Source organism: Crocodylus porosus, unplaced genomic scaffold (assembly GCF_001723895.1).
Source record: "Crocodylus porosus isolate Cpor-Errol unplaced genomic scaffold, CroPor_comp1, whole genome shotgun sequence".
In the NCBI taxonomy this organism is placed as follows: Eukaryota; Metazoa; Chordata; order Crocodylia; family Crocodylidae; genus Crocodylus; species Crocodylus porosus.
Window position 1 is genome coordinate 180,858,947 of NW_017728886.1, and position 11,873 is coordinate 180,870,819.

The 11,873-nt window shown below is 43.6% G+C and overlaps 1 protein-coding gene across 1 annotated transcript in view; it reads right to left on the reverse strand.

The window, feature by feature from the left end:
• NDUFV2 (NADH:ubiquinone oxidoreductase core subunit V2) overlaps positions 1-11,873 on the reverse strand; it is a 49,182-nt gene that overhangs the window by 33,399 nt on the left and 3,910 nt on the right. Inside the window, exon 2 of the mRNA XM_019546065.1 lies at positions 4,703-4,768. Coding sequence (XP_019401610.1) covers positions 4,703-4,768 — 66 coding nt within the window. The remainder of the gene's footprint in view (positions 1-4,702; positions 4,769-11,873) is intronic.

Here is an 11,873-nt window from a genome sequence, read left to right on the forward strand (position 1 = left end):
TACCAAAATTTGGGGTGAGGTGAGCACGCTAGTAGGGAGGGAAAGACTGCAGCAAGACCTGGATAGGTTACAGGGGTGGGCTAACAAAAACAGGATGCGTTTCAATCCTGACAAGTGCAGGGTGCTGCACTTGGGCTGTAGTAACCAGCAGCACACTTATAAGATGGGAGACTCCCTTCTAGAGAGCACAGAGGCAGAAAGGGATCTTGGAGTCATTATTGACTCCAAGATGAACATGGGCTGACAATGCGAGGTCACAGTTGCCAGGGCTAACTGGACCTTGTCATGCATCCACAGGTGCATCTCAGATAGGGCCTAGGAGGTGATCCTCCCCCTCTACATGATACTGGTCAGGCCACAACTGGAGTACTGTGTCCAGTTCTGTGCACCCCACTTCAGAAGGGTTGTGGACAACATGGAGAGGGTCCAGAGGAGGGCCATCCGCATGATCCAGGGACAACAGGGCAGACCCTACAATGAGAGACTGCGGGACCTGAACCTGTTAAGCCTTCACAAGAGAAGGCTGAGGGGGGACCTGGTGACAGTCTATAAACTCACTAGGGGGGACCAGAAGAGTTTAGGAGAGACCTTGTCCCTAGCGCTCCCTGGCATAACAAGGAATAACAGCCACAAGTTGTTGGAGAGTAGATTTAGATTAGACATCCATAAGAACTACTTCACAGTTAGGGCGGCTAGGACCTGGAACCAACTTCCAAGGGATGTGGTGGTGCTGGCTCCTACCCTGGCGGTCTTTAAGAAGAGGGTTGATGCCTACCTGGCTGGACTCATTTGAGCCCAGTTTTTCTCCTGCTCAGGCAGGGGGTCAGACTTGAAGATCTACAAGGTCCCTTCCGATCCTACTTTTAAGATTCTATGATTAGCTTGAATAAGTCCCTTCATGTCTTCAGACCAATCCTGTAGTCCACAGGATTAAAAAGAAAAAAACCCCAGTCTTTAAACTAGAAATGCACCAAGTACAAAACAACATGGAAACATAAAATCTTGAACAGGAATAGAAGAACCAATCATTTTATATTGAAACCAACATAAAACCAGAACTATAACACTGGAAGTAAAGTTATATTTGCTCCAGAAAGACCCCTTTTCTCTTCAATAATGAAACTTTATTGACCTTCAACACCATAAAGCAAGAAAAGCAGAAAAGGAAAGTGACAATACTGACATGTCATTCAGGAACTTACATCCTTTTGGCTCCGGCCCTAGTTACCCACAAGTTCAGCACTGCAAAACAAACGTAGGTACCTGGTCTCCAGAGAAATCCATAATCAAGAGTTAAGTACGTAAGCTCTGTAGAGGTAAACACCTCAGAAGGGTGATCCAAAATACCTACATTTTGAGCAGGGAGCTGCTTAGAGCCAGCCAACATGAAATACTGAGGACAGAGGAACTCTGATCTCTACAGCTTAGGTAAATCTAGGCTGCAATGGAGGCACCTCCACCTATTCGGACTCACAGCCCACAGTCCACTCATGAAAACAGATACCTAACAAGTATTCTTGGTAAAAAATTGAATCATTCTTTTTGCAGCAAGAGAAGATGCCACTGTCCCCATTTTATATACTACGCCATAGTAAGAGTACTTACCCACAAATTGGGAGACTGAGGTTTTAGGCCATGGGCGAGCAAAATACATCCCGTGGGCAGCATTCAGCCCACAAGCCCATTCTATCCAGCCCATGGAGCCTCTAAAATTTTTAGAAAATTAATTTTTATCTGCCTGTTGCCACCTGTCAAAGATGATAGGCAGCCAGCAGCAGCAGGACCCAGCAGGAGCCTGTGACTGAGCAGAAGGGTCAGCCTGACTCCAAACCGCCCCCCTCCCCATCCCCAAACTAGAAGCCTCTTCAACTTCTGGCCTCGCGACCCTGCCCCCCCATCCAAGTGGAAAGTAAGGTAAGATTGGATGGGGAATGGGACCGCTGGAACAGCCCAGTGGGCCAGGAGCCCTGTGGTGCTTCCTGAACCAGGCTGGAAGGGGGGGACAAGCAGAGGGAAGGTGCTGCAGCTGCAGGGGTGTACAGGGAGTGGCAGGGGCCCTGGGGAACGGTGCTGCAAGCAGCAGGAGCCATAGGGAGTGGTGGGAGAACGCGCTACTCAGCTGCTCCTCCTCCTCACTGGTGCTGACTTGGCCTGTCCCATCTTGTCCTGAGCAGCATGCAGCAAAGCAGCAACTGGGCTGGTTTTGCTGTGTGCTGCTCGAGATGGGACGGGACAGGCCTGACCACGTTGGCACTGGCAAGAAGTGGAGGCCCAGCCAGATGAGCCAAGTGCAGCTCAGGACCAGCTTGGCCTGGCTGGAGCAGCACACAGCTCAGCTGTGCCTTCCCTTACCTCCGCCAGCTGGTCCAAAGCGGCACACAGCTCAGCCACCACTTCTCCCCACCGGTGCCCTCCTGGCTGAGCCCAGCCCATCCTGAGTGGCACACGGGGAAGCAGCAGCTGGGCCAGCTTTGCTGCATGCTGCTTGGGTCGGGACAGGCTGGATGAGCACCAGCAAACAAGTGGCAGCTGAGCCGCGTGCTGCTTGGGACCGGCTCAGCAACTGCTTCTCCTCACCAGGGCTAACTTAGTCGGGCCCATCGTATCCTGAGTGGCACACAGGGAAGCAGCAGCTGGGCTGGCTTTGCTGTATGCCACTTGGGACAGGACAGGCTTGGCCAGGTCAGCACCAGTGAGGAGAAGCAGCAGCTGAGCCAACTGAGCTGTGTGCCACTTCCCCACACCACTTGGGACAGGCTAGGCCTGGCCGGGTTGGCACCAAAGAGACAAAGCCGTTGCTGAGCCTGTGCCAAGCAGCATGCGAAGAAGCGGTATACGGATCATCTGGCTCAGTCGCCGCTTCTCCAGCCCAGCTGGGTCCGTCCCATCCCAAGTGGCACACAGCAAAGCTGGCCCACCCGCTGCTTCCCTGCATGCTTCTCAGGATGTGATGGGCCCAGCTGAGTTGGCACCAGTGAGAAGCAGCAGTGGCTGAACCATGTGACACTTGGGAACCAAACGGGCCAGGCTGGCAGTGGTAAGTGCACAGCTTTGTGCAGCTGTTCTCAGAGCTCTGGGAGCTCCTGCCACAGCCCAGGGCACCCCACTCTTGCTGTGCCCAGTGTGCACAGAGGATGAGCCAGGAGCCCCACCAAGCCTTGCTTATCCCTCTCTCCCGTCTCTTCTCTCCCTTTTCACCCTCTACAAAATTGTATTTATTGTCACCAGGTTTAGAATGTTTAGAAAACGTGGTATTTACCATTAAAAAATGCTTATGATTATTAACTATATTAATATGCAGTGCATCCTGCCACATATCTCATCCCCTAGTCTTTTTTGGCATGCCGGCACTCCAGCACCTTACAAGGTAGACACTGTACGCATAGACATCGGTGCTCTGGCCAAAAAATGTTGCCTACCTGACACAGACCACGTGATAGTGTACCTTCCAGTTCCAAGGCTATAGTACCCCCTCCCAAAAGGAGTATTTCCAGGGGCAAAGGGAGGGACTTCTGGTAGCATAGGCCAGGGATTAGGGGGCAGGTCTTCTGACAACAAGATGGCAACCAGGGGATAGAACAATTGTCAAGGGATAGGGCTACCCATGCGGACCTTGACAGCTTACCAAAATTAGTGAAGTGGCCTTCCAGTTGAAATAACTGCCCGCCTCTGTTATAGGCCCCTCGCAGCCTGCGAGATTTACCATATTGCTTCAAACCCCCCAAAAGGTCTCCCCCTCATGGGGGAGAACCTGCAGCCTTCCCCCCGCAGCCCCCATGCCTGTGCCTGCTCCTCACCTCTGCTCCAGCTCTGGTCCCTCTAGCCCTGACCCACCCTGCTAAGCTGTGAGCTGTTGCCACTTCTGCCTAGCCAGGCTGGGCACAACAGAAGGTAAAGGGGGAGTGGGTAGAGAGTGGAGGCAGAGGCAGGCATGGGGAGCACAGAGAGGGATAGGCAAGGAAACAAGTGGCAGGGGAGTCTAGCCCATAGGGCCAGCAGTGGTGGTGGGGGATACAAATTTAAGATGACCCCCGAAAAAAATTCTATACATGAATTTTATATATGGAAACTTATAACAAATTATAACAATTTTTACATGTATAGAATCTAATTATTGGGGGGTCGTCTTAAATTCAGTCCTCTTGAATTCAGGTAAATATGTTATGTCAACAGCTATCACTTCCTAAGAGTGCCCTAATCACCAGGATGAATAGGAACCCTCCATCCTGAGAGGCTGGTACACTGTGCAACCAAGAATGCAAGCACCATAGTACATGTATACCAGGCAGTAATGTAACACTGAGTCTGAATCACTCTTTTATAACACGTTATATCCTCCTTACTAAATGCCAAATAATGCTATCTATTTCTGCTTACAGCATTTTCAGTAACAATTAAGGTTGGAGTACTCTTTCTAATAACTTTCAACTTCTAGAATTATCACCTTAATTCTCAAGAAAAACCAGCGGCATCAACTATTTAAGGAAATAAATGGGTGACAAGAAAATGATTTTTCAAACCTACTACCCCCACACGCGTCGAACATTGGAATCTAATGAAAACATTTGCTTCTTCATGAATGTCTATGGGAATCTAGGAAAAAGTTTTTGACAACTGAAAGTTCAGATATTCACCCAATTCTCAACTTAAATTCCCTTTTCTGTTGGGTGGGGGAAGAACAATCTTGTGCAAAATTACTTACCACAAACAAGGCTCCACCGGCTCCACTACGCACAACTGTTTTATGCAAGCTGCGGATTTGTCTCATCTACAAATAAATTTTTTTACAGAGTATTAAAAATACGTTATTTAAACAATTGCCATACATTGCTTTCAGTAATACCTTTAATTATGGATCAAATACTTACTATCAAATACCAACAAATGAACAATTTGTTTTCTTCCGTGTTCTCTAGTGAAATAATAAGCAACATTCAAAGCTTCTCCTAATATTATTAGGAGAGTATCCTTGTTCATTTAACCCACAGTCATTTCAGGTAAGTTATGAAGCAAATCCTTTAAATTTGTAAAGCAGAATTTTACACCCACAATTCCCAAACTGTAGTTAGCAACTGATGCACATATCTCATTAGGCCCTGTACTAATAAGATGCCACACTACTTTCTCTTCCCATCCCCTGCACATGGTGCAGCACAGCAGCCTCTCTCTGCCTTACATACCACATTTCCCTCAGCTCATGAGAAGACAGCCATTGTAAGAAATTGATGTATTTGGGCAGCAGGCTCCTTCTCTAGGTGAAATGTATATTCAAGGGACTGAGTTTATGATGACAGCTGCTCTCCTTAGTAGGTCATGCGGTCAGGTTGTAGCCCCCTCATCTGTTGGGGCAGGAGGTGGAAAACAAATTCTCTGAAAGGATAGCTAACTCCCTTTTTCAGGCATGGATATTGTGGATGCTCCTTGACAAGAAATTCTCTTAGCTTTATCAAGTGTATATATGGGGAAGAGATCTCTTCTTCCCCTAGCTGGGATGCATACAGGGAAGTTTCGCTGCAATGAATAATAGCACTACCATCCTCCAGCATATGTTCAGAGTGATGAAGCCCCCTTTTGCTGTGGGATACATAAAGGAGAAGTTCCACTTCCAGGTAGGAAAATGAAAACGTCTGAGGGGAGACCAACTTAGAACTGTCTCCCCCCTATTTACATCACCTTTACAGTTGTAATATATACAAAAAACAGTGGGGGGGAAGGGGAAGGGGAAGGGGAGGGCTATGGCCTGCAGGATAGTAGCAGTGGTTCACTGATCCAAAAAATATGGGCACCACTACTTTACAACATAACACAATGTCATCTTCTTGCATGTAAGTATTCATCAGCCACAGTACATTTTATATAAAATTAACTGCCTTAACACAGGGGTTGACAACCTATGGCCAGTTGGCCAGATCCAGCCTACAGAGCCACTGGATCCATCCTGAAACCAGAAAGCTTTGCCCAAGCCATAATGCAGATGGACAGAGGACAACTTTGTCCATGTCACACCATACTGCAGTCCGGAGCTCCCTGTGGGAGGTCCCTATGCCATGTTGTGGCTGGCCAACAGAAAGAAACAGCAGCAGCGGCCAGGTCCTAGTACCAGCTCAGCTAGGACTCAACCTGGATCATTCCAACGTGCTGCCAAAAAAACCCTGTTGACTAATGCCTCAAACACATACTTCATATACAAACCTCAGCCACATATGCTTTAAGACACACATAGAATGACTACAACCTGATCCTGTAAATCAGGGGTGCTCAACCTCTAGCCCACAGGCCACATCTGGCCCACAGTGCCAAGTCATCTACAGGGCTCCCCATGGGTCCAGAAATTTGGTGGTGAGGGGGCAGTCAAATCTCTAGACCCATGGAGAGCCCCAGGCCCTGCACACTGGATCCAGCACCCAGTCACAACACAAAGGGTCGGGCAGGGGTGGCATATGGCCCCAGACCCCCAGGCTCTATCTGGCAAGTTGGGGTGAGAGAGCAGGATGGGATGGTGCCAGCCCTACAAAACCTAATCCCCACACATGGGGTAGGGGGCAGGACAGGGCAGCACCAGGCCACTGGGACCCAATCCCAGTACACAAGAGGTAGGAAGGGTTGACACCAGGACCCAACCTGGCATGCAGGGGGTGGCAAGGGACCCCCTAGGGCCCAATATGGCATGCTGATGGGCCCTGTACCACTCATCTGGCCCACAGGGCCCAAAGGTTGAGCACCACTGCTTAAATTTCACAAACCAACAGCTATACAATTGAATGGTCCTTTTGGGTGCTACAGGACTAATCACAAAGCTAAATCCCTGATGCTACAACAGGATAAACACTGACATACCTAGTGCCCATACAGAGTTTCACTAACTTCAGTGAGTATCCATACTGGCATAAGGATCAGCTTATATACCCAACTGCAAAACAAGAGCAAGCAAGACTGTGTAGCTAACCCTGTTAAAACTATACAAAAGGTATCTCAATTTGTCTCTCAGACATTCTGACTCAAATTTGAAATGTCTATGTCAAATGCATTTAAGGGGCCTTAAAATATAAAATAAACACCCAAAACACCTTATTGTCTCACAAGAATGCCTGGTTTTGGATTTCCATTATCTTACTCCATGATCTCATTTGTGGAATTTCAAGTGGGTAAGTTTCAACTTGGCAAAGTTGCAATGGGCCAAAGTCTGAAAATACTGACTTGAAATATGAGCCTCACTACCAGCCTACTATGAAGAAAGTAACCTCTCCTCATAATGTATCCATTTAAAAATGAAGTTAGAGGAGACAAAAATGGAAAACACAAACAAATTTGAAAGACAACAGATAAGAGAAATAAACATGTGCACAAGTCTGAAAAATCAATAGGGTTTTGTTGCCTAACTTAAGTGCTTTTGTAAATCTCAACAGGTAACTACAACTTTCAGTATCAAAATCCTTTTGTAAATGTATTTTGCAAACTTTCATAAACCCAAGCATTGTGATTCCCACCCAAGTGTATTTTTTTCCCCAAAAGGTGAGACCACATAGAGAAGTTTTAAGAAAAAGGCTAGGAAAAATAAAAGCAGCAGTAAGAAAACTAAAATATTTTTAAATCACAGCCTACTTTGACCAGGGTGGATTGATTTAAATCAGCAAGCCATAAACCCCAATTTAAATAATTACTTATCAACTTTCCCCTTGTATATTTTCATTGGTTGCTATAATAATTAAAACATGTTGATTTACAACTAAATACAGCTTTTACAGTAGATTTAGTACGTTTCCTTGATACACAAACCAGATAAGCTATACATTTTTAAAATATATAGCTTAAATATTTGGATTGTTAAAAATCCAACATTTTAATAAGCTATAAAACAGTGAAATATATATTTCTTATTCACTAAATCATTCACTTTTTGCTCATATTTCTATGAAGCTGCATTAAGATGGCAACTTGAATTTAATTAAAAGACACAAACCAGCATTTCAGATTTATTAAACAAAATGTTAATGTTTTGGATACAAAAACTTTTTAAAAAAAGATCAAAATATGGTGCAGATTAACAACTAACTAATTTATTAAACACTAATATTATCTTCTATAGCATTGGAAGGATGAACAGTGGTTAATGAATGCTTATTACAGGTCACCCATGGGAAAGGTTTCTAAAATGCCTAGGTGAATGTCATTTGCACTTAAGTTCCTACTTATTCTCTTTACATTAGATCACTTTTTTACCTAGGCTGTTCTGAAAATTTTTACCCCCTTTCTTTCAAGTTTTCAGAACTCATAAACCTCAAAGGGACCAAGAAAGGCTATTGACTGGAGTACTCAGAACCAGTCAGAAGCAGAGGGTTGGTAGTTACTGAGCGGATGATGCTTGGTTTCCATGAGCTGGAGAATAAGCCTCCAGAATAGACTCATAAACATAATTTGAGCATAGAGCTAGTCAGAGTTCAGGAGTTAATGTGACTATCAGGATGTGCTCATCTGATAATCCTGATCAAAGAGTGCACAGGACGGTGTCTGCGGGAGTCAGAGGCTAGGTTCCAACACCTGTGATGACTTTGCTGATCTTTTGCCACCAATAATATAAGCCTTGTATCCCCTAACAGGGTCAAGCCCCTAATATATGAAATACTGTTCCATATTTTTAAAGGTTTACCTCAAAAAGTTAGATCCCCACCATTCACCCTTTTTCTTATGTAGAAGATCAGCTTTTGACCCTCAAGTTTTCAGTACAAGCTCATTGATTCAATATGTTATTTAAATTATTTTAATAGATTATACTAAATTTATATTTTAGCCTATGCTATATTAAAATCAAATTTAAATTTTAGGCTCATTTATTTTTAAAGAGGAATATTACAGTTAAATTACAGTTTAAATAAAAATAATACAATTTTTTAAATCTTGTTTAAAAATCATTGATTTTTATCCACAAAGTCTGACAGACAAAAGGAAAATATTGATAATGGCAAGAATTAAAAAAACTCTTTTTTCCCCTCCTAGTCACATTTGGACAAATCCAAGAATCTTTTTCTAAAGTCCCTGTAGTAGCCCAAGATAAATGTTAAAGCACTGATTCCATCAAACCAGATACTTTCTATTTGAAAACAGAGACAACAATCCTATACCTCAATGATTTTAAGGTAATATATAGGGAGAAAATAAATTTTATGATGTTAAATCTGCTGAAGTTCAAAGGGAACCAAGTGGAATTAATTAATCAACAGGTTTCCTATATGAGAAGCTAGTACAAGTATACATTCTCAATCATTCTTACAGAAAAGCCAAAGGTCTATGCCACAAAGCAAAAGCGTAAATATGCCAGATGAACAGAAATCTCTCTCAAGAAATATACAAACCATAGACATAAGTGATCAAAAGTACAATACCAAAAGAAAGCCACAATGCTTGAATGCATGCAAGCCGCATTTATCGGTGACGTTACCGGCTACAGCGGCCAAAAAAAGCCGATTGCCAATAATGTTAATTTCCTTTCATCAGTGCCAATCTGATACACCACCGATATATTGGTGCACCTCTAATATCATTTATGTTAAATACAAGCTATACAAGCAGCAACTTCCTAACAATATTCTATATAAATGTCTAACAACTGAACTGGACAAAACAAGCTGTACTTAGGCAGTCACTACATGATAGCCAGCTTTTAACAGCAGTAGCCTCTTCTGCACATACAAAGAGAATATTTTCTTCATGTCAATTTATTCAGCTAGTTCCATTCATTGACAAGTTCACTCTAAGTTAAGAAACACAACAGGCTTTAAAAAGCAGGAAAGCCTGTTTTTATTTACAGATTGAGAGGGGAAAACAAGGGGAGAGGATAAAATCTATTAACTCAAAAATGTTGGTGGATAGTGCCCTGAAAAAAATTTCTGACTGGTTCTCTCCTTATGGACTGTGTTTCCTTTGCCTAATACGTCAATTAGCTTTAACGTTCATCCGTTCTCATAAAATCATAACAGTTGTTGTTCTCATAAGGTAACTTGTTACCCTGCAATTCAACATTGTTGGTCTCATAAGGTAACTTGTTACCCCAACCACATGAACAAAATGGAACCAGTGACAGTATAAACATACCAAAAACCATTTATTACACATACAGGTTGCTTGAAAGAATATTTATGAGTATTTAAACCCAAGACATCATTTAACTAGAACTACGAACCAAATTTAAAAACTTTTTTGGAGTTTCAAAACATGGATGAACAATTTCCTAAGTCTGCAGTTCACACTGTTTTCAAACTAACAATTATTTCCAAAAACATTTTGGAAAAACCATTTCCTAACTGTTTTAACTAAATATTGCATTCCTCACAAAGCAGCAGTGAAGTACTGTGGTGCACACAAGCAAATCGCTTACAATTTTCACATCGTTTCCAGGTTTTGCGGTCATCTGTCCTTGGACAAAAAGGGCAACGTCCACTCATGCTTACAGAAGGTTCTACTCGGGTGCGTTGTGGCAATTTGTAATTTAAGGCAGTCACACCAGACTTGACGGATTTCAGAGATTACATGTATCCGGCATTCTTTGTTTGATTTGTCCATCAGTCAACTGTTCTCCAAGCTTCTGCAAAAAAAAGTGCCATCTTCTTAAAGGTGATCTTTGCTTCTAGTTTGTATTGTGGCATAGCCAAATGATGAGGCTGGCAGTGGCAGCCACATACAGCATGTTGAAAAACAGTGTCATTGCCCATCTGTTGATTTTCCATCTGCAGGTGGTCATACGGACTAAGTGGTCAAGGTTATCCACCACCACACCCTTGTTTTTATTTTAGTCGTGGAAGATGTCCCGCTTTCTTTGCTCCCCACTTACTGACAGGTCATGGTGCATACTTGATAGCATCAGCATGACTTTGGACTTCTCTGGAATATAGGAAACTAGGGTGAGTTCCCCATCAAAAGCAAAATTGGATTAACGTTTCCTTTTTTTGATTTGCCTGCGTTTCAGTGGGATATTGGCCTTGTTTTTCCAAATCGTACCCACATAGGTCAAGTCCTGCTGTAACAGTCTTTCTGCCAGGTCAGTATTTGTGAAGAAATTGTCAACCACAATATTCCTTCCCATCCTGTATCAGGACTGAACCAGTTTTCAACAACCTGGGTACCAAGATTACCCTGGTGTGGAGCTTCTGGTTGCTTGGCCGGGCAGCTGTCTCCAGAGAGGGGGAATGATGTTGCTGCATCACAGCACCACCAAATTTTCAAGCCATATTTGGCAGGATCACTGGGCATATACTGTCTGAAGGGACAGCAACCCCTGAATGCAATGAGCTGCTTATCAACTGTCAGGTGTATTCCTGGAATATACCATTTCCTGAGCTGCTCCACAAATTGTGTCCAAATATCTCTGAAGGCAGCAAGTTTGTTCAGAGCTCTCTTTTCCTCATATGGCAGTTTGTTATCAAATCTCACATAGTTGGTGATTTGATGGAATCATTTTAAACTCATGGCAGCACGGAAGCAAGGACACTCAGTGCGTTGCTCCCACAACTCCTCCAGTGCCTCGTGACCACTGTGGTATAGAGCAGTGGTCTCCAAAGTTTTTTGATCGCACACCCCTATCAGTAAAAAATTTTTGAGCACACACCCCCAATATCTGTATATTTATATTCGCACGCCCCTATCAGTAAAAAATTGTTGAGCACACGCCCCAATATATGTATATTTATTTATTTATAAATTATAGACATGTACTACTGTACTAATATATTATGTACATTATAAAACACAGACAAAAAATAGGAATTAAATCGTCATTGTTTTTACCTCGTAATGTGGCTGATGAAGAGCTCATACTAGGAGTAGGAGAAGTGTCAGCTCTGCCATTTTCTTGTTGTTTGCTTGTGCTCGCATTATTAGCA